Source organism: Chiloscyllium plagiosum, chromosome 19 (genome assembly GCF_004010195.1).
Source record: "Chiloscyllium plagiosum isolate BGI_BamShark_2017 chromosome 19, ASM401019v2, whole genome shotgun sequence".
Lineage (NCBI taxonomy): Eukaryota > Metazoa > Chordata > Chondrichthyes > Orectolobiformes > Hemiscylliidae > Chiloscyllium > Chiloscyllium plagiosum.
This window is the reverse complement of record NC_057728.1, coordinates 14456297-14480216: the sequence shown is the minus strand read 5'-3', so window position 1 is coordinate 14480216 and position 23920 is coordinate 14456297. Positions and strand designations below refer to the sequence as shown.

General features: G+C 41.3%; 1 protein-coding gene across 2 annotated transcripts in view; it reads left to right on the top strand.

Annotated features, from left to right (window-relative positions):
• Positions 1-14729: 14729 nt before the first annotated feature.
• Positions 14730-23920, top strand: part of LOC122559532 (ADP-ribosylation factor-like protein 8B-A) — a 93793-nt gene continuing 84602 nt past the window's right edge. Inside the window, exon 1 of one of the 2 annotated variants that reach the window (XM_043709140.1) lies at positions 14730-15097. In XM_043709140.1, coding sequence (XP_043565075.1) covers positions 14969-15097 — 129 coding nt within the window. In that variant the 5' untranslated portion in view covers positions 14730-14968. The remainder of the gene's footprint in view (positions 15098-23920) is intronic. The other variant, XM_043709139.1, reaches the window with a different exon arrangement.

Sequence of the window (23920 nt, the reverse complement as noted above, 5' to 3'; positions counted from 1 at the left end):
AAGACACATCCTCTTCCAGTGCCTCTGTACTGTCCTCCAGCTGAGTGCAACAGTACTCCTCAGGTTCCATTCTTATTTATTTAATTGTGGCCAGAAAATCACTGGCCGTGGCTGTCTTCTTACTCCTATGCAGTTAGATCTGAGTACCCAAGCATGTATGCAAGCATCATCCTCAGTGACACCATTTGGGGACCAGTCACTTTCCACATGTACATTGATGACCATCCACTCCATCTCATTCTACCTCTTTCAAAGCCTCCACTAGACTGTCACACTGTTTGATGCAGTACTGGATGAGCAGGAATATCCTTCTTTTAAATATTGGGAGGACCAAAGTCATTGTCTTTAGTCCCTGCAACAAATTCCATTCCCTAGCCATTGTCTCCGTCTCTCTCATTGTCAAATGTCTATGGCAAAATCAGACAGCTCATAATATTGGTGTCATATTTGACACTGTGATGACATTCCAGCCACATGTTCATGCCATCACCAGCTAGCTACATGCCAATACATTGCCTCTGTCTCAAATCCCATTTGGTGCTTGTGAAATATAGGTAAAGCAGTGTTGCTTATGCAGCTATAACAGCTTCTGCAAGGTGATGAACTAACTTACACAATTGTACAATTGTTTCAGCAAAGAGGTGAAGTTACAAAGAGCTGAGTTAGCTAAAACCTGCATGCAAACGTTAAGATTAGGATGAGCAACAATGGAATATGTTATGGACAAGTAAATAAGGAGGAAAAAGAACACTGAGCCATGCCAGCTCAGCAGATTGCCCTCATGTAGGCACAAGAACGAGCCAAGTTAGTTGCAAATAAGGGATAAAACAAACAAGAATGAGGGGCGCCAGGCTTAGAGTTGTAGGAGAAGTAAACAAGGGCGGAGCGCAGCTGGGCAGGGGCAGAACACAACAAGGAATAGTGATAGGTTTGACATGTAATATGCTAGGCCAATGAAGTAAACGGGGAAGTACTGAGAGAGACTCAATCAAACTGTATAAACTGTGAAGTAATTTTTGGATCGGCGTGCCTACTTGTTAGACACCCATCTTGCAAGAACATTTCAATAAAATTCGCTGCTTCAGAATTTGACTTGGACTGAAATTTATTGATACGTGAGCTTTGTTTCTCACAATTTGGAGGCTCGTCCCCATGATCCTTGCATTTGTTTTGCTCGAGATTTGTCTAACATAATTCTGGACAACCATTAGTATGGTTGTCTATAACATGGCTTTCATATCTGAACATGTACCAAATTCCATGCATCCCTGTGGTGATTAAGATACATTTGTTTCTGGTTAAGTTTAAAATTTCCAGCCTTCCTTTCAATACCACCCATGGTATTGGTCCTGTCTACCTCTGTAGTTTCTCCTAGACCTGCAATCCTCTGTGATATCTGCTCCAATTCTGTTGTTTTTCCTCCAGTTGCAGTTTATTCTGTTATGGACTAAGCCAGACCACTAAAAATATTCTTAAGCAGGCAGCTCAGCCCATAACTTTGCAATTTATTTTGGTAAGTGTGCAGTGAAAATTACCCAGATTAAGTTAGCTAGGTTGACGACTAGATTTTGAAACAGACAAAACTTTATTCACAAAATTACACAATGAAACACAAAGAACAGAATAAATAACCCCTACACAACTCAGCCTATCCAACCGGACTTAATTTTTCTGCTCCGAATATACACAACAGTCCTAAAAGCAAACTCCCTTTAAAAACCAGTATAAATGGAACACGTGCTTACAGGTTGAAGTTGAAGGGCAGAAAAGAGAGAGAGAGAGAGAGAGAGTTTCCACACAGCTCCCTGTTGACCTTCCAACCAGTTCAAGACTGAACCAAAACTGCCCAGCTAGAGAGATGACCACGCCCCTTTCATTATACAGGTCACTTCTAAAACATGACCACCTTGGCCTGAAGTCTCATCTGTTTACATATAAACAAAAGGCCTCTCAAAATCCTTTTCATCTCTGTACCAAACCAGACTGATTGGAGCCCGGCCCTCTGAAGAAAATCAAGGACAGAATCTCCTTGAGCCAAGGAACAACTTTTACGAAAAAAAGGGACTAGCTTTGTGACACCTCCCCGTTAAAAAAATGAACCATCAATACCAAAAGATGGCTTCATTTTTAACCCTTCAAAACCCAGATAGTAGTCTAAACACACATATACCCTATACTAACTATAATCATGCAAACATGCACAACCACATGCAAATTCAAGTCACGGTACACCCGCCACCAAACGCCTCCATATCTCATTTGAGTCTCGATAATGCATTGGCAATCATGTTTTCGCGACCTGCCACATGCACAATTGTCAAACTGAATGGCTGCAAACAACAAACTCTATCTAAACAGTCTGGCATTTTTGTCCTTACATTTTTCTACAAATGTCAATGGATTTTGATCAGCGCATACGATTGTCTTAGATGCATCGCTGGTAATATAAACATTGAAATGTTGTAAGGCCAACACCAAGCTTAAAGTCTCTTTCTCCACCGTTGAATATTTCTGTTGATGAATGTTAACTTCCTGAAAAAATATCCGATGGGTCTTTTTATTCCCTCGTCATCCTCCTGCAGGAGCACCGCACCGACACCTACATTACTGGCATTGTTAGCCACCTTGAAAGGCTTCGTGTAGTCCGGTGTGGCTAATACTGGAGCAGTGGTTAACATAGTTTTTAGGCTGTCAAATGTCTTTTGACAGTCCACTGTCCACTGTTTTACCCTTTTTTAACAATTCGGTGAATGGAGCAGCCACACTGCTAAAGTTCGGCACACACATTCGGTAAAATCCACTCAATCCCAGGAACCATAGGACTGCTTTTTTTGTTGACGGTGTGGGCAATTCCCCAATTACTTTCATTTTCACATCCCATGGGGCCATTTGTCCATATCCAATAAAATGGCCCAGGAAGGTGACTTGGGCTTTGGCAAATTCACGTTTAGCTAGGTTTACCACCAAACCTGCCTTCCGAAGTCAATTCAACAAGTCCGATAAATGCTGTAAATGTTGCTTCCATGAGTGACTAAAAATCACCAGGTCATCAATGTACACCACACAGTTGAGTAATTCGGCAATGACCGTATTAGTCAGTCTCTGAAATGTGGCTGGAGTGTTCTTCATACCAAATGGCATGACTTTGAACTGGTATAGTCCATTTGGTGTTATAAAAGCTGAAATTGCCTTTGCTCTGTCTTGCCAGTAGCCTCTGAGCAAATTCAACTTAGAAATGTAAGTTGCCTGTCCCACTTTTTCGACACAGTCCTCCAACCGTGGAATTGGATATGCATAAGTCTTTGTAACGGCGTTAACTTTGCAATAGTCCACGCATAACCATTGGGTACCATCTGGTTTTGGCGCCATGACTATGGGTGAGCTCCAGTCACTGCAACTCACTTTGATTATGCCACCTTGGAGCATGTGTTCTATCACCTTCTGAACTTTAGAGGATTATACCTATAAGAATGTTGCTTAATTAGAACAGCATCTCCTATACAGTATCTACATCATGCACAATTATTTCCGCATATCTCCCCATGTGATAATAATAACTCTTTCAGGTCATTTTGATTTTCTTGTGGAAGGTAACTCAATAACTTATCCCAATATTTGACAACTTTCTCATTGTCCAATTTGACTTGAGGAATGTCCAATTCAGAATCCTCTGAACTTGGTTCTTCCTTCTGTGCTGTAATCATTAACACCTTCTCCTCTTGCTTTCCTTCCCTCTCAAAATACCTTTTGAGCATATTCACATGACACACTCTGTGAGATTTCTTCCTATCTGGAGTCCTTATCAAGTAGTTCACCTCACTCAATTTCTCAATTTGATACGGTCCACTAAACCTGGCTTTTAAAGGTTCACCTGTCACTGGAAGTAACACCAAAATCTTATACCCAAACGCAAAATTGCGAATGTGTGATTTCTTATTTGCTTCTTGCTTCATTGTATGCTGTGATACATTTAAATGCTGTCCAGCCAACTCTCCAGCTCTATTTAATTGTTCTCTACAATTTGATACATAATCCAAATGGGTGGTCTCTGCATTCTGATTTATTAATTTCTCCTTAATCGACCTCTGATCATCTTGTACACTCTGAGGCAGTTGTCTAACTTCCCTTGTGTTTTTTGTTACTATTCCAACAAAACTTCCAGGCTTGTCTGGTTTTCCTACATCTGGCTTTCTCCTAACCCACCAACACTGATTTTGTGTGGCCCACTTTATTACAGTGAAAATGCTGGAGCTTTTCAACTTCTTTGTTCCCCTCAAGGGTTTCTCTTTTTACCCTGTGGTAAGTTACCCTTATGATTTTCACTGAGATCTACCTTTCCCTTTCCACATGAGGATTACTCTTTGCCCCAATTTCAATCCCTCATGGACTGAGATTGATTCTGGAAGCCAGACTGTGTTTTATGAACCAGCTCGTAATCATCAGCTGCTAACCTTGCTGAATTAACTCTTTGCTTTTCAACATGAGTTTGCACTACTTCCTCACTGAGCCTACCCACATCTTTTATCTTCAGCCTTTTAAGCTGATTTTCTTTTTATAGTGTCAGGTTTTGAAGTTCAAAAGCTCTCTCTTTTTCATTTGCTAGTCTCTCTTTTTCCCTCTCTTATGCTTTTAATCATGACTCAAATTGTTTCATTCTGCTGCCCTTTCCTTATCTCTCACCTCTAACGGAAGCTGCTTCATTTGCAACTGAATTCTTGCCAGCTCTATAGATTCTGATGGTTTCTCCAGCACGTTTAAATACTGAGCTACTGTTGTAATTATCTCTCCTTTCCTCACTGAAGCAGACAGTTCCAAGTCCAGCTTCTCTGCTAATTCCTGCAACTTAGTTTTATTCATTTTTTGCAAAACTTCCAAAGTCACTGCATTCACATCCAGAAAACGTTTGGTAACTGAAAGAGCCATTCCTATCCCAAGTTTTGTCTACCCAAACAAACCAAGACCGAAATAAAGACACTAGCACCTACCACTCGCTGTTTAAAATCCTGCGAAGAGCCCCCAGTCTGTTGTGGACTAAGCCAGACCACTCAAAACATTCTTAAGCATGCAGCTCAGACCATAACTTTGCAATTCATTTTGATAAGTGTACAGTGAAAATTACCCAGATTAAGTTAGCTAGGTTGACTACTAGATTTTAAAACAGACAAACATTTATTCACAAAATTACACAATGAAACACAAATAACAGAATAAAGAACCCCTACACAACTCAGCCTATCCAACTAGACTTCATTATACTGCTCTGAATATACACAACAGTCCGAATAAGCAAATTCCCTTTAAAAATCAGTATAAATGGAACACATGCTGATAGGTTGAAGTTGAAGGGCAGAAAGAGCTCCCTGTGGAACTTCCAACCAGTTCAAGACTGAGCCAAAACTGCCCAGCTAGAGAGCTAACCACTCTCCTTTCATTATACAGGTCACTTCTAAAATATGACCACTTTGGCCTGAAATCTCATCTGTTTACATATAAACAAAAGGCCTCTCAAAGTCCTTTTCATCTCTGTACCAAACCAGACTGACTGGAGTCTGGCCCGGTTTATTACCCCTCTGAAAAAAATCAAGAACAGAGTCTCCTTGAGCCAAGGAAGAGTTTTTCAGAAAAAATGGGACTAGCTTTGTGACAGTTGTGGATTATTTATCCTAACTGCTCTCCCCTTAATGGTTGTGTTTTTGGTTAACTGGGATTTGGATTTTTCTTTCTCTCAGTTTCTCGACCTCACTTTCCGACAATGAGGTATTCCTTAGAACACGGCTCTTTGACCAAGCTTTTAAACATTTGTTTCAACATTCCCTTATTTGGCTTGATGTCACAGTTTGTTTTTCGTTCTCTTGTGTAAATACATTGGGTCCTTTTGTTAAAGGTGCCATATGAATATCAGTTATTGTTGTTTTTGACAGCTTCACTCTTTTATGACTTCAGTGCATTTGGTTATTGGGATTGCACTGAATGACACATAAATCTGTGCAATTGAATTTCATGGGCCATTGAAACTGTTGTACCATTAAGTGCTGAAATGGCATTTGACATTACAGCCTGATTTTTGATGAAATGTTCTTTCTCCAGCATGTGGTTTTTGATTCCAAAGTTGATCAGGAAGCCTGCTCTATATATTTAAATTAAGTCACTGCTGTGAACATGACTGACAAGATCAACATTTATTGCCAATCCCTGAATGTCTTTAACACGGTGATGATGATTTGCTTTATTTAACACTGCATTCCGCATGATGTAGATCCATTCACAGTGGAATTAGGGACATTGACCAGTAAAATAATACCTGATTCGCAAAAGCCATTATCTTTACTGCAGGTAGTGTTTACTCACTAAACTGGTCAGGGAGCTCATTATCTGATTTCAACTGTACAGTTTCCCCTTTGAATGTGGAACTTTTACCTGCAATGATAAGGGACACAGATGAGTAAAATATTATTCTGATTTGACATGCACATACATGTCTTTCAGCTATAGTCACAGAGTAATGACGTGGAGCTGGGACCCTTGCTGGTTTATCCCATTTGTAGCCCAGCGGACATGCCTAACATCTCAGTGAAAATGAAATTAAAACCCAGCATCTTCAAGGTCATTATTTTGCCATATTTCACTAGGTATCACATCCCATTCATAACTGTGTCAATGTGGAGATCTCATTTTCTGAGGTCTACCAGATAAGTAAAATCATTGTTAAGAAATGCAAATACTTTGGCAGTAAGTATCTAACGTAAAGGGGAAAATAGTACCCTGAATCCTAATTATGTATTGATAAGGTGACAAGAAATGTTCTGATGTTTGGTCCATTTTTATAAAATATTTTAACTAATACTACTTGCTGGGTTATGAAAATACCATGACTAACTCTTAAAAAAATGTGATTTTAGAGACACCCTGAGACAAACAATCTAAAATGCTGAGATTATTTTAAAAAATATAACCTATGAGATGTATCTCAATTTAAAAAAAATAGATTTCACTTGGAGCGTTTTTTTTTCTGTATTGTGCTTTTGTTGAGAATTTTCTCAATTCACCGTGCTCCTTGTATTAGATTAGATTACAGTGTGGAAACAGGCCCTTCGGCCCAACAAGTCCATACCGACCCGCCAAAGCGCAACCCACCTATACCCCTACATTTACCCCTTACCTAACACTACGGGCAATTTAGCATGGCCAATTCACCTTACCTGCACATCTTTGGACTGTGAAAGGAAGCCGGAGCACCCGGAGGAAACCCACGCAGACACAGGGAGAATGTGCAAACTCCACACAGTCAGTCGTCTGAGGCAGGAATTGAACCCGGGTCTCAGGCGCTGTGAGGCAGCAGTGCTAACCACTGTGCCACCGTGCCGCCCATGCTAAGCACTGAACCACCTCTCTTGTTATTGGTCCCTTTCTTGGGATGGACTGGCTATATGGGAAATCAAGACATTTCACATATATTCCTGTGTATAGTCCCCCACAATTCTTCTGAATGCCTTCTTTTTCATGAGAATCCTAAATATTGGTGTGTCTTTTCAAGGAAGCTTATCCCACTAATGTTTCTCACTGAAATGCAGTTCAGTAAGCACCAGCATCTTTGAATGTTTGTGGTATTTAAAAGCAAAATATAAAAGCCTGCATTGTTTTCCTAAACTGACATAGAATGTTAGTCCAACCTCAGCTGAAGTATTGCAAGAAGGATATGAAGCCCTTGGACAGGAAACAGAAGAGAATTACTACAACGATTTCAAAGATAAGGCTTAACAAATACATGAAGATTAGCGATAGTGTGGTTGTTCCCTTTAATATAAAAGGTAAGGAGGAAATTGGAGAGAGTTCTTTAAAATCATGAAGGGTGTAAGTAGAGTAAGTCAAGAAAAATTGTTTACTATGATAGCAAGAGTGGCACAGATTTATGGTGCATGGCATAAAAAAAACAAAACAAAATGACCTGAGGAAAAGTTTAAATGTTAAAAATCGCACAATACCAGGCTATAGTCCAACAGGTTTAATTGGAAGGACTAGCTTTCAGAGCACTGCTCCTTCATCAGGTGGTTTTTAACAATAAATGGTTGGAATTTGGAATGCATTACCAGGTAGGGTGATTGATACAGATTCAGTAGCAGCTTTCAAAACAGAATTGGATAAGTTGTTGAGGGGGAGAAAATGCAGTGAAGTGGAAAGTGGGTGAGTGCTATTGCATGGGCAGACAAGCACACTACATTGCACAAGCTGCTGATCAAGAAGAAACTTGCTGACACCATCCTCTTTCAGTTTCAATAAATGGCAGGGGCTGCTTGGTGGTTTTTGGTGGTCTATAGAATCATAGAATTGTAGACTACAGAATAGGCCCTTCAGCCCATCAAGTCTGTACTGCCAAACATATACTATTACCTACATTAGTCCCATCTTCCCACACTAGGCCCAGAGCCATGATTGTTTTGACATTTCGAGTGCTCATCCAAGTACTTTTTAAAGATTGTGAGTTTTCCCACCTCAACTACCCTCCCAGGCAATGCATTCCAGAACCTCACCACCCTTTGGGTAAGAATGTTGTCCTCAAATCTCTTCTCTTCCTCCTGCCTTCCACTTTAAAATTATGCCCCTTGTTAGATATGTTCTATGATGCTATTACATGCCTCTGGAGTAGGAGGGTCGTGAACCCAAGCCTCTGTGATTCAGAGATAAGGACACTACCACTGCACCACAAGAGCCCCTACTGCCCCCCCTGTATTGACCCTTTGACAAAGGGGAATAGCTGCTTTCTATTTACTTTATGCCCTTCATAATTGTATATACCTCTATCAGGTCTCCACTCAATCTTCTCTGCTCCAAAGAAAATGACCCAAGCTTATCCAGTCTCTCTTCATAGCTGAAATGCTCCACCCCAGCAACATCATGGTGAACCTCCTTTGCAACCCCTCCTTCTGATAATGTGGTGAACGGGACTGCACACTGTGCTCCAGCTGTGGCCCAACTAAAGTTCTATACAGCTCCAACATGACCTCCCTGCTCTTAGAATCTATGCGAGGACGGATGAAGGCAACCCTCCTATCTGCCTTTCTAACAACCCTCCTATCTGCCTTTCTAACAACCCTGTTAACCAATCCCGCCACCTTCAAGGTTCTGTGGACAAGCAGCACAAGATCCCTCTGTTCCTTTGACCTTCCTAGTGTCTTCCCATTCATTGAGTACTGTTTAACTGTAAGAGTCTGATTTAGTTAACAAGATCCAGTTTATTGCAAGTTAGCAACTAGTACTGAGAATTGAGGTGGACCAGACATTAGGTTCAATTCCTTCGAGATTCTAAGCTGACAAGTCATGGTGGGTGGTGCTTATGGCATTCCTCACGCCTTGACAAATCTCAACAGGCTGATTCAATTTTATTTTAGCTCTTTCAGACATATTTGCACCTCTTTCCAAACTTCTTCATTTCATTATTAATTTACACATTTGTATATAAAATTCCATTTACTGCTGCCTCCACACCCCCCACCCCCCTCCAACTATAATGTTACAAATTCAGGCAATTGGAGGTTTCACTATCCACCCAGAACCCATTCTCATTGGATTTGGAAGACTGGTAGTTTGCTGGGTGCAGGACCATTGAGTTTGATTCTCTTCCTGATAGACTAAGACTTTTGGGTCAGCTCATTGTTGCTTTCCCCATTGGATTTGTCTAATCAATTAGTGGTAGACAATTGACCTGCAGTGGTACAAGGTTCTTACAGTTCCTTTGTGCATTCCTTTTGTTACTACAAACTAGAGTCATAGGCATAGAGAAAACAGCACGGAAACAGACCCTTCGGTCCAACCTGTCCATGCCGATCAGATATCCCAACCCAATCTAGTCCCACCTGCCAGCACCCGGCCCAGTTCTCTCCAAACCCTTCCTATTCATATACTCATCCAAATGCCTTTTAAATGTTGCAATTGTACCAGCCTCCACCACTTCCTCTGGCAGCTCATTCCATACACGTACCACCCTCTGCGTGAAAAAGTTGTCCCTTAAGTCTCCTTTATATCTTTTCCCCTCTCACCCTAAACCTATGCCCTCTAGTTCTGGAGTCCCCGACCCCAGGGAAGAGACTTTGTCTACTTAACCTATCCATGCTGCTCATAATTTTGTAAACCTCTATAAGGTCACCCCTCAGCCTCCGATGTTCCAGGGAAAACAGCCCTAGCCTGTTCAGCCTCTCCCTATAGCTCAAATCCTCCAACCCTGGCAACATCCTTGTAAATCTTTTTTGAACCCTTTCAAGTTTTACAACATCTTTCCGATAGGAAGGAGACCAGAATTGCACGCAATACTCCAACAGTGGTCTAATCAACGTCCTGTAAAGCCGCAACATGACCTCCCACCTCCTGTACTCAGTACTCTGATGAATAAAGGAAAGCATACCAAATGCCTTCTTCACTATCCCATCTACCTGTGACTCCACTTTCAAGGAGCTATGAACCTGCACTCCAAGGTCTCTTTGTTCAGCAACACTCCCTCGGCCCTTACCATTAAGTGTATAACTATGTATTATCTCTTCTGGTCTACAGTTCCTTGGATGGCCATATCTGTTCTATTCTGATCAATGATCCTCACTGGTCATCCCTATTCTAAATGTTTTAACTGTCTTGCATAGCAGCTCCTATTGAGTGGCTTGTACTGCATTCAGGACCGCTCCTCATTCGATATGTGTCAATAGTTCAGTAGGCAAAGTATGGAGTCAACTTGCTTGATAGAATGAGGAGTTGGGTCTTCAGTTTCTATCCCGTCAGCAACACTAGTGTTACTAGATCACATTTAGCAGTGTCAAATGGAAGTGGGTACACAAGTGAGTGACTGAACTGCTATGCTCCTGTATATGGATTTCCAATTTGCTTTAAATTACACCAAGTTCCTCTCTTGCATTAACCTCCAGGTTTATGGGTATTATTGGGATTTTTTTGTGTTGCCTATAGTGAAGAAAGAAGAAAAATATTTATAAACTTCATCCACAATTTGTTTATTATTCATTAGCTCCAAATGCTGTAAGCCAATACAGACACAAGCACACACAAACACATATAAAAGCTTTGTAAATTGATGCATTTTTTTATTCTTGCATTGTGTTAATAACTTTCAATCCTGTAACTGTGCATTTAATTCTTTTCTATTACCAGGTGTACACTAGCTGTGGTGGTGTTGTATTGCTTGGTTTGTCTCATGGCAGAAGAAATGGCTCAAGGTTTTGACAGTAGGAGAGCATAATGTGAAAAAGCACGGGTTTTAGCCAAATTTTTGTTTGTGATGTTAAAAAGAAACACTGATGGAATACTGCGCCCCATTGTTTCTGTGACCATGAAGATGCCAGAGGTGGATAATCCAGTAACTGAAATGGAACAGTGGACAAAAGGTCCACTTATACACCAATCCCCATATAGACAGGCACATGAATAGGAATGGTTTAGAGGGATATGAACCCCAAACGCAGGCAAATGGGACTAGTTCAGTTTGGGATACCTGATCGACATGGATGAACTGGACTGAAGGGTCTGTTTCTGTGTTGTGTGACTTTATGACTCGATAAGACTGTGGAGAAATGAAACTTAGGAGTCAGGGAAGGGTCATAAGAATTGGGAACACCAAGTAACTTAGACTGTTGTTGAAAAAAAGACAGGGAAATTACTTATATGTAAGTCTCATCTTTGTGTTTTTCTACAGGACTGTCCTGTTCTTTGTGTGTCTGCTTTTGAGAGCCAGCAGAATGCATTAGTCCTCAGTGGTTTGGTCCTATTTATTTTAAAGCTGTTGAGTGTTTAATGTGTGTGAACTATCTCTATACAAACTACAGGAAAATTGGTCCAATAATAATTCACAATAAAATATATTTTTCAGTTGTTGAACTCAATTGCTTTGCTTGATCTGGATGGAATTTCTAGGAAGATCACTATGGGATGAGGTTGTAATAAAGTCCAAACTGAACAAGTAAGAAAGTTATGTCCATCCAACAAAAACTTGGAGACATTGTTTCCTTTCCCCCTGAGGCTGTAGGAGACTAATGTTAGTTACCAGTTTGAAAAATCTTTCTTAGAGGAAAAAATGTTGTTAATTTGAATGAGTGCTATGGAGATTGTGTGTATGTGTAAGGAAGTTTCCAGCAGTGATTAGTTTTTGGCATCAGAAAGTCACCTAATGTTCTGGGGACCTGGGTTCGAATCCTGACATGGCAGGTGAAGGAATTTAAATTCAATTAAAATTATCTGGAATTGAGAACCTAATGATGACCATGTAACCATTATCAACTGTTGGTAAAACCTATTTGGCTCACTGATGTCCTTCAGGGAAGGAAATCTGCCATTCTCACCTGGTCTGGCTTATATGTAACTCCAAACCTACAACAATATGGTTGACTCTTAACTGTCCTCTGAAATGGTTGATTAAGCCACACAGTGGTATCAATCACTACAAGGTCTCAACAAAGTAATGGAACCCAGATGAACCACCTGACATCAACATAGGCACTGGAAAAGACAACGGCAGAAACAGCCCTGTAAAGTCCTCCTTATTAACATCTGGGAGAGAGTGCCATTCCTGGATATGTCCTGTCCCATCAGTACGAAAGACCCAAGAGAGGAGCTGACACAATGGTATACAGTCAGGAGGGAGTTAGTCTAGAGTCCTTAACATTGACTCTGGGTCCCATGAATTCTTGTGGCTTCAGGTTAAACATGGGCAAGGAAACCTGCTGCTGATTACCACGTACTGTCCTCTCTTGGATGAATCAGTGTTCCTTCATGTTGAATGACACGAGGTTGGCAAGGGCACAAAATGTGCTCTGGGTGGGGGATTTCAATATCCATCACCTAGAGTGGCTCAGCTACTGATTGAGCTGGTCAGTTTCTAAAGGACATAGCTGCTAGACTGGGTCTGTGGCAGGTGGTGAGGGAACCAACAAAAGAGAAATAAATCATACTTGATCTCATCCTTACCAATCTTCTGGTTGCAGATGCAACTGCCCATGACAGTATCGGTAAGTGTGGCCAACATACAGTCCTTATGGAGCCAAAGTCCCGCTTTCACATTGGGAATATCCTCCATCATGTTGTGATAAATGGGACAGACTTTGAACAGATCTAGTAGCTCCAGACTGGAATCCATGAGGTGCCGTGGGCCATCAACAGCAGCAGAATTGTACTCCAGCACAATCTGTAACCTCATGTCCCGGCATATCCCCCATTCATTCGTGATGAAGGGCTTTTGCCCGAAACGTCGATTTTCCTGCTCCACAGATGCTGCCTGACCTGCTGTGCTTTTTCAGCACCACTCTAATCTAGACTATTAAGAGAGGGGATCAACCCTGATTCAATGGAGAGTACAGGATGACATGCTAGGAGCAGCACCAAGCATACGTAAAAATGAGGTGTCAACCTGGTGAAGCTACCAAACAGGACTACCTGCATGCCCCAAACAGAATAGGCAGAAAGTGATGGATAGAGCTATGCGATCCATTAACAATAGATAGAATAGCTCTGTCCATTCCCAATGGGTCAAATCTGAGCTCTGCAGTCCTGCCACATCCAGTCATGAATGGTGGTGGACAATTAAACAACTCACTGGAGGAGGAGGCTCCACAAACATCCCCATCCTCAATGATGGAGGATCCCAGCACATCAGTGCAAAGGATAAGGTTGAAGTTTTCACAGCAATCTTCAGGTACAGAATACATCGACAAAGATAGTCATTGTTCCAGAGAATTTGTGGAGGACCCGACATTAGGTTCAACTCCTTTATCCTTTTAAACTATATCTGCCCACAAATCTGTTTGAAACCATCATAGTGGGTAGTGTTTATGGCACTCCTCAGAATTAACCCTTTCAGACCCTAATTACAAAGTTCAATCACCTGGATTGGTCTTTGAAAAGGCCAGTGCAAATAGGATTCAATTTTTTTTAGATTAGATTCCCTACAGTGTGGAAACAGGCCCTTCGGCCCAACTAATCCACACCAGCCCTCTGAAGAGTAACCCACCAAGACCCATTTCCCTCTGACTAATGCACCTAGCACTATGGGAAATTTAGCATGGCCAATTCACCAGACCTGCACATCTTTGGACTGTGGGAGGAAACCAGAGCACCCGGAGGAAACCCACGCAGACACGGGGAGAATGTGAAACTTCACACAGTCACCCGAGGCTGGAATCGAACCCGGGACCCTATTGCTGTGAGGCAGCTATGCTAACCACTGAGCCACTGTGCTGCCCCCGGATTGGTTGACTGGCTTCCCCTTCTGAATTATTCCACAACATCTGAAGCAAGTACAGCTAATTAGATACTTAATTAGGTAGACATTACAACATAGGATAGATGGCATGCAATGCACACACATTGATGCCCCATAGTCAGCGATGAGGCAAATCAATCTGTTTTCGATGTTGTTTGAATGATAAATAATGGCCAGTACATAGGGGAGAAGTCCTATGCTTTTTAAAATCTGATGTTAGTGGAATCTGTGATTGAGCTGAGGGAGCAGACTGCACCTTGGTTTAGCACCTCCCAAGAAGGTAGCATCTCTGACAGTGCAGCACTTCCTCTGATCTGCAGTTGGAATGCCAAGCTAAGCTACGTGCTCAAGCTCTTGAATAGTACAACCTTCCTGCTGAGGTTGACAGTTAAATCATTTACAAATAAATTAATTTTAAAATCCTTCGTTTTAAAAGAAATACATGGATTACATTTTCCATTGTTTCATGATTTTAATAAAAAATATATGCACCTGCTTTCAGATGTTTAGAGTCTCTTTCTCCATTTATTTGTCTCCTGGAGTGTGCCTAAAGCGGTTGACACTTGGACACATTCTCCTCCCTTTAACTGGGCGCAGCTGATGTTACGCTTCTCTCTTGCTCAGCTGTCATATGATCACTGGCTGCGGAGCTGCAGGCATAAGGCAAGCTGAAGCTGAATTGGGAGAGCAGCAGAAAGTGGAGAGCTGGAACCAGGGAAGATGAGCATGCTGGTGCTGATTAATAAGTTGCTGGACTGGTTTAAGTCCCTGTTCTGGAAGGAGGAGATGGAGCTGACCCTGGTCGGGCTGCAGTACTCGGGCAAGACGACGTTTGTGAATGTGATCGCGGTAATAGTCAATCTACTTAATCGTGAAGCAGTGTCTAACTGTTTCATTGTGTGTTTGTTAATTATTATTGTTATCATTACTCATCACTTGTCAGTCACCTTTGACCACCAGGAGGGGAAGGAGGCCCTGACTCTAGGGCACAGCCTCTCTCTCTCTCTCTTTTCACCTCCCCCTCTACCCTTTACCATTGAAACCACTTCGTGTTCAAACGGAAAGCTTACAGAGAGCTGGCGCTTTTCTGGATGGGAAGCAAGCACTGGACTGGTTTCTGTTCTGTGCGGCCTTCCAGGGTTTACTACCTTGCTCAGGCGTCAGTGAAGAAGAACAGCCCAGCTCCCCTCAATTATATATGTTCCTACTAAATCTGTCCTGGAAACAATCTTATCATTTCCACTCCATGATTGCATAGTGTAGTGCTTTTGCTATTTATTCCCGTGCCAAAATGTTACGGCTTTTAGTGGATGTAGATGTACATTTCCTTGCTGTGTACCCCACCCATCGCTAATGTGATGAGCATCATTTTGTTTGTGTGTACACACATGCACATTATGCTGTCATGTGTGGTTCAATTGATGAGTCACCTGATATTACACAAGCTCTTCCCGGGAAATATAAACAAATCCTGTCAATCATTCATATGTATAACTGATTAGTAACATTGCCAATAATTTTCACTTGGAAATTTGGGGGTGATACTTTTGAGAAGTTAATATTTGCTTCTTGTCCTCTTTCAATATTTAAAAGTCTGTGCTCTGGCTGTTCAGTAATTTAATGTTTCATAAGTTATGGGAAGAACAATAAGCTTAACAGCAAAAAAAATCCTCTGCTTCCTCAGAAACTTGGAGATTTCTGATATTCTTTATAGAATTCCAGCTGGATGTCAGGGAGGGAATGAATAACGTTCTTCATGCCGCAATGGAAAATTTTAAAATCCATTTTGGAGCAAATTACTTGATGTAATTCATTGTTATTTGCCAAGCAGGTTATGAGAAAGCTCACCTGTGTTAAGTATAGATTGTCATTGGACAGAATAGTTATTGCAATACTGTAAAACTCAGAATATGGTGTTCGGAAACTGCTCCCAAATCCATATTTGCCTGTAGATGCAAAACTTCTTTTCATTTTGGCATACCTTCTGTATTTTAAAAAGAGCATATATTTTAAAATATAAAGTCCTGCTGGTGACTGTTTTTAAAGTTTCAATAAAAACAATGCAATAAATTTGTCACCTCTCAGTCTGGTTGTAAAAACAAGTCAGAAGGCCTAAAGCATTCTTCCTATTATCTTTGCTTTTGGTTGCAACCTGATCTCCAAATGTTTCCAGGATTTATTTCAAAATCACAATAGCACATTCTATCTTTTTCCATCGGCCAGTCCTTTGCTTTTTCACCTGCCTCTTGTGGAGATGCTGACTCAGCAGCTAAAAGAAAGATAACCATCTGGTCATTATTCCATATGCGTATGACTGTGACCATGGTAAATCTGTTCCTTCTCATTGTGTGCTGCCTTTTTACATAGTTAACCACACACCATTCTCTTCCAATGTCTTGTCTGTGTCATCCAACTGTGCGGTATTGCCATCACCTGGTTCCATTTCTAATTATTCAGTCTTCACTGGAGAATGATCAACATTGATTTCCCTTCCATGTAAGGCTCCACCAAGGATCTATCTGCCCTTCTGTCCAACTTCTCATTTACATGGTGCTCTTCAGTAATTAGATTTGATTCCCTACAGTATGGAAATAGGCCCTTTTGGCCCAACAAGTCCACAGAGACCCTCCGAAGAGTAACCCACCCAGACCTATTCCCCTACACTATATTTACCCCTGACTAATGCACCTAACACTATGGGCAATGTAATATGGCCAATTCACCTGACCTGCACATCTTTGAATTGTGGGAGGAAACCAGAGACCCGGAGGAAACCCACGCAGACACAGGGAGAATGTGCAAACTCCACACAGTCTTCTGAGGTGGAAATCAAACCCAGGTTCCTAGTGCTGTGAGGCAGCAGTGCTAACCACTGAGCCACCATGCTGCCCCATACTTAATAATACTTAAGACCAATGTTCCCCTGTTGGATGAACAGGATTTCCTGTTAACTGAACTCTGGATATTTGGTGTCCAACACAGACGTGGCTCCCTAGTCATTGACTCCACGCCTTTCCTTGGGAGCTCTGTGAGCTTGAACCATGTTGTACGCAAACACTTACTTGTGCCTCTAATTTCGACCACCTTAATCTTTCCTCAGGCTATCTTCTGCAGAAACCCTCATCCACATTTTTATTACCTTTTTGATTCAACTATTCTAATGCTTAATGGCTATCTTCCCACTTTGCACCCTTTGTAAATGTGAGGTCATCCAAACTTCAGCTCCTATTTCTAAATTAAAGCAAGTGACGTGCACCGACAAATGTACATGGGCTCCTCGAAGCCACGTGTTTATTTTCAAATCCCTTTCTACCTGTGTGGGGCAGATGTTGTTGTGGTGATAATTTCACTTGGCCTGTCACCTGGTGTTTCTGGTAAATGATCTGGGTATGTGGGTTTGCAGCCCACTATTGGAAATAGTGAAATTTGGAATTAAAAGCTAATGTAATGGAGATTACAAAACTTGTTGATGTCTCTCATGTCATAAGAATTGGCTAATGGGCAGGAAACAGTGAGTGGGGATTAGGGGTTTGTCCTCGGGCTGGTGACCTGTGACTAGTGGGGTTCCACAGGGATCAGGAGAAAGTGAGGACTGCAGATGCTGGAGAGTCCTAGTTGAAAAGTGTGGCACTGGAAAAGCACAGGAGATCAGGCAGCATCCAAGGAGCAGGAGAGTCAACATTTTGGGCATATGCCCTTCTTGATGAAGGGCTTATACCCCAAAATGTCAACTCTCCTCTTCTTGGATGCTGCTTGACCTGCTGTGCTTTTCCAGCACCACAGGGATCAGTATTGGGACCCCAACTGTTTACTATATATATAAAATATATATCTTGAAGGAAGTGAATGTCCTGTTAAGTAAGAGGGTAAAAAAATTGGCAAATGGCGTATAATGTGGGACAATATGAAGTTCTTCACTTCAGAAGGCAAGACAAAAGAACAGTACTATTTAAGTAGAGAAATTTGCAGAAAATTGCAACACAAAGTGACTTGGCGATACTTGTACGTGAAACATAGAAAGCTAGCATCCAGATGCAGAAGGTCATCATGAAAGCTAATGGAATGTTAGCCCTTATTTCAAGGGGGTTGGAGTACAAGAGTCAGAAAGTTGTACTGCAACTGTACAAGGTACTGGTGAGACCACATCTGGAGTATTGTGAGCAGTTTTAGTCTCCTTCGTTAAGGAAAGATATTTCACTGGAGGCAGTTCAGTGAAGGTTCACTGGGATGATCCCTGGAGTGGAGTGTTTGTCTTATAAGCAAAGCTTAAACAGGTTGGGATACTGTTCTGGAGTTTAGAAGAATGGGAAGTCACCTTGTGGAAACATACAGGATTCTTAAAGGACTTGACCGAGGGAAACATAATCTCAACATTCACCTCATGACAGAATTGAGGACCAGAGGGCATAGTCTCAGGATAAAGGGATACCAGTTTAATACTGAGATGAAGAGGAGTTTCTTCTGAGGATTGAGAACCTTTGGAGCTCCAGAGAGACCTGTGGGGCAGAGTCCTTGTGTATATTTAAGGATGAGGTCGATTTTAAATTCATGATCAGTAGGGGGAATGAGGGTTATGGGAAAGGGCAGAAAAGTGGGGGATGTTGGATCAGTCATTCTATTAAATGGTGGAGAAAGCTCGAGGGGCTGAATGGCCTACTCCTGTTTCTATTTTTTATGGTCCTTGAGAAAAGGAACTCTATTGTATTTATCTGCTCTGGCCATGTGACTCCATACCAATGCCTTCTGAAACAGCCAAGCAAATCATTCAATTGTATGATGGAAAGGTAAAAAGCCAGATGGAGGAATCAGCATCATCCTAGGCCCCAGAAGTGACCATGGCACGTAAAAGAAATCTAAGGAACAAATGTCATAAATTGACAACATATTTTTGTTTCTGTGCATCATATACGCCCTAAATAGTGAATATGACTCCATCCAAATTTATTGCAATGATATGTTATTGTGACAATGCTGCTCCTTTAACAATGTTATGTTGTCCTTGATTTTCTTCAGAAGGGGTTATAAAAGGCAGAGGTGCTATCACGGCAACCAGCGACTGCTGAAGTCAACAATCAGGGAAGGCTTTTTAGATTTTTTTTTTTTAAACAGTTGTACAATGAAAGGGAAGTAGCCAGTTCTCCTAGTTCAGGGATTTTTTTAAATTTAGTTTAGTTTTAGCAGTTAGAAACTGCTGAGGATAGAGAAGCAGCTATAGTGAAAAGTGGTTCCATGCTTCAGCAGACGATCCCTGGCTGATCCACTCTCTGACATCTCTCCTGTAAGAACCTAGGTTTGAATTTACTTTTTCCGCCAAGTGATGTTGTTCCAATTTCCTGCAACATCCCCGTAAACACATCATTAAGTGTCGGTTGGGTTTTCATAGAAGATAGAATAATGTAACTTATGTATCTTTGTGATTCATTTGGTAGTCTGTAAATACATTCTGTTTTGTTTAAAACTGAGTGAGTGGTTTGACCGGCTGCATTGCTCCTGGAATATCTACCTTGCATCTGCCTAAAACAACTAAAACAAATTAGGATCTGAGCTATCTTCTGAAAATATTTGAGTGGGTCTGGCCTGATCCATAATAAGTATAGCCTGATCAAATGCTTACCAATGCTAAAGGGTTCTGTCTCATATTTTCTTGCTTTATAAACTGATCAGCACTTTGTCTTTTCCCTTTTTTATTTGAAGTATATTGCCAAATATTGATTTGAAGTTATTAATTTTTCTTGAAATGTCTTCTTGTGAAAAACATCCATCAAATTTACAAGCAGAATTATCTGACTTTTTTTTTTGAAGGCTTATTTTGGATCTAATTTGTTGATATTAAGTTTGCAATTCTGGCTCACTTTTTTTTTGTCATTTTGATTTTCTCTTGATTACTTTTCCCACAATAGCTGATCTACTGTTCTTCCAGGGGTTTCATGGAGACTCATAACGGTCGTCTCTAGTCTGAATCTTCAATGTAGGACTGAGAGAGTACTGCTTTGCTTGAGGTACCTTTTTAGATCAGATGCTAAATGTGGATTCTGTATTCTTGCTTGGCAATTTATGACACTATACATATACAGTATCTCAGAGTAGGGGATTTGGCTGTACTGGCCATCTTCAGCTAACATCACTTAAGGTACATTTGATTGATGTTAATGGAACTTTGTCAAGTGTAATTTGACAGATGTGTAAAACAAGTGGACAATTAGTACTTTTCTGCTCCCTGCTTGGCCAATTGGCTGCTCATCTGTTCACTTTGACAAGATTGGCTTTTGCATCAATTCCTGATCAAAGATTAAATCATCATAAAATATGGTTGGATAAGTCATTACCTGGCAAGGCCAGCATTTGTTGCCTATCCATTGTTTTTGAACTGAATACCTTGCTTGGCCATTTCCGAGTGCTGTTAAAAGTAAGCTACGTTGCCATAGGCCCGACTAGATGAGGATTTCCTTCTCTAAAACACATTAATGAACCAGATAGGCTTTTACAACAATTGATGGTAGTTTCATGGTCACCATTAGCTCTATATTCCAGTTTTTCTTTTCCTTATGAATTGAATTTGAATTCCATTTGCTGCAGATATGGGATTTGAACTTGTGTTCCCCCCAGAGCGTTAAACTGGATTACTAGTCCAATCATTGTAAACTCAGGTGATTTATGAAAGCCTTACTTTGAGAAAGATTACAGATGTGTAACAGCTGTATTATCTATCTCTCAATGTTGCCTCCCCATGTATAAATGAAGAAGCAGCGACAATGATGGATTTGATTTACTCTGGAAGTCGGTGAGAGTCTAAAGAGTGGAGAAGTTAGAAAAAGTCTTTGGGTGTTAGGCTGAGTGGTAGCACTTTCACTTGTGTCAGAAGGTTGGAGGTTCAAATCACAAATAGGATCTTGTGTGTGTTCTGAGCTGATATGACAGTGCAACACCCTCTCAGCACTGCACTGCCTGAAGTGCCATCTTTAAGATTGAGGTGTTCGACTGAGCGACAACATCCTCTCTCCAGGTGAACATGAGATATCATGGTGCTGCTTGAAGACAAAGAGTTCTCTCTAGTGTCCTGGCCAATACTTAGTCTTCAATTCACATCACTAGAATTGATTATATGGCTTTACTGCCTGGGGATTTAAACATCCAGGGGATACTATTTCTTGATATTGATGGGATAAATCAAATTGATTGAAGGCTGGCATTAGTGATTCTGGGGACCTCTGAGTGAGGCCAAGATGGGTCATCCACTCAGCTCTTTTCACCCAAAGACTGTTGCTAATGCTTCCTCTTTATCTTTTGCACAGCTATGCTGGGGCTCCCCTGTCATGTCAGCATTTGGATTCTTGATCTCTAGTGTCCACCATCATTCATAATTTGAATTAATAGGACTGCTGAACTTAGATCTGATCTATTTGTTGTGGAATAATTTTAGCTCTGTCTATCATTTACTGTTAATGTTCTTTAGCACACAATTGGGACTGTGTTGTGGCTTTTACCAAATGGCACCTAAGTTTAGATATGCCTGCTCCCTCCAGTACTCTTCTTTGAATCAGTGTTGATTTTCTGGCTTGATAGTAATGGTAGATTAGCAGAGATTGCAAACTGTGCAAATTATGAAATAGCCCTAAAGTGTTTTGAGTTCAGTGTAATCATTTGTTTATTTTAAGTTGCTCTAGTGTTTTTTTTTTTTTGTTTGATTTTTCTTCTGAATCTTTCTCCTTCATTGTGGACGTTTGTCAGGCCTGAGTCCTGGCAGGGCTCTGCTACCCTGTTCGTGAGGTCATGTTTTTCTGTGTGAGCCTGTTATGTTTGGAGCATTTGTTTACTGTGCTGAAACAAACTCCTGATTTTCCTTTACTTTCGAGTATTAAGTTTTAATTTGTGCCTGGAAGCCCCTTTGCTTTTGAGCCACTATCACTGCCTATTTGCAGCAATGGATATGCCTTCAGAAAGGACCATTTTGTCTAATTCTTGTGATGTGTACACACTGACTCTTCTATCTTTGGCAATTTCCACGGTCATGAATGTGAAGATTAATGACTGTGTGGTTCAGCAAGCTTTTGATAGACAGACTATATTTACACAGTGAATGACTCTTGTATGGCTGAGAGCAGATGTAGCTATTTTGTACATCACAACCAACTGTGCCTCAGGTAGTTCAACTCCTATGTACCCCAGTACCAAGGTTAAAATCTTTTTGTACTCTGCATTATGTAAAATGCAATCGATAAGTGTGGAACTGAAATTTGACTTGGGGATATTTTGAATATTTGCAGTAGAAAAATATTTTGCCCTGAGTTTCCTCAAAAGCTTGCACCCAAATGTCAATTTTGTTGGTTCTGGAGTCCATTGACTTGAAGCTTTCTCTGCCCTTAAACTCCAGGTTTGAATGTAATGTTTCTGCTGACTGTGACCCCCTGGGGGTGTAGGGAATCATCATCCAATCCTCTAGGAGACTGACACCTACAGTCATAGATGTCCAACATTAATCACTGAACCTGCAGTGACCTTTTAAAATTGATAAATCTCCTGGCCCCGATGGGATACACCCTAGAGTTCTGAGAGAGGTGGCTGCCTCTAGGAGACTGACACCTACAGTCATAGATGTCCAACATTAATCACTGAACCTGCAGTGACCTTTAAAATTGATAAATCTCCTGGCCCCGATGGGATACACCCTAGAGTTCTGAGAGAGGTGGCTGAGGAAATAGTAGAGGCATTGGTTGAGATCTTTCAAGAGTCACTGGAGTCAGGAAAGGTCCCGGTTGATTGGAAGATGGCTGTTGTAACCCCCTTGTTCAAGAAAGGATCAAGGCAAAAGATGGAAAATTATAGGCCAATCAGCTTAACCTCGGTTGTTGGTAAAATTCTAGAATCCATCATTAAGGATGAGGTTTCTAAATTCTTGGAAGAGCAGAGTCTGATTAGAACAAGTCAACATGGATTTAGTAAAGGGAGGTCATGCCTGACAAACCTGTTGGAATTTTTTGAAGAGGTAACAAGTAGGTTAGACCAGGGAAACCCAGTGGATGTGGTCTATCTAGACTTTCAAAAGGCTTTTGATAAGGTGCCACACGGGAGGCTGCTGAGCAAGGTGAGGGCCCATGGTGTTCGAGGTGAGCTGCTGGGATGGATTGAGGATTGGCTGTCTAACAGAAGGCAGAGAGTTGGGATAAAAGATTCTTTTTCAGAATGGCAGCCGGTGACGAGAGGTGTCCCGCAGGGTTCGGTGCTGGGGCCACAGCTGTTCGCATTATATATTAACGATTTGGATGAGGGAACCGGGGGCATTCTAGCGAAGTTTGCCGATGATACGAAGTTAGATGGACAGGCAGGTAGTACTGAGGAAGTGGGGAGGCTACAGAAGGATCTAGACAGGTTGGGAGAGTGGGCCAGGAAATGGCTGATGGAATTTAACGTGAGCAAGTGCGAGGTCTTGCACTTTGGCAAAAAGAATAAAAGCACAGACTACTTTCTAAATGGTGAGAAAATTAATAAAGCCAAAGCACAAAGGGATCTGGGAATGCTAGTCGAGGATTCTCTAAAGGTAAACATGCAGGTTGAGTCCATGATTAAGAAAGCGAATGCAATGTTGTCTGTTAGACGAGGAGACTAGGACCTGTGGACACAGCCTTAGAATTAGAGGTGGTCATTTCAGAACAGAAATGTGGAGACATTTCTTCA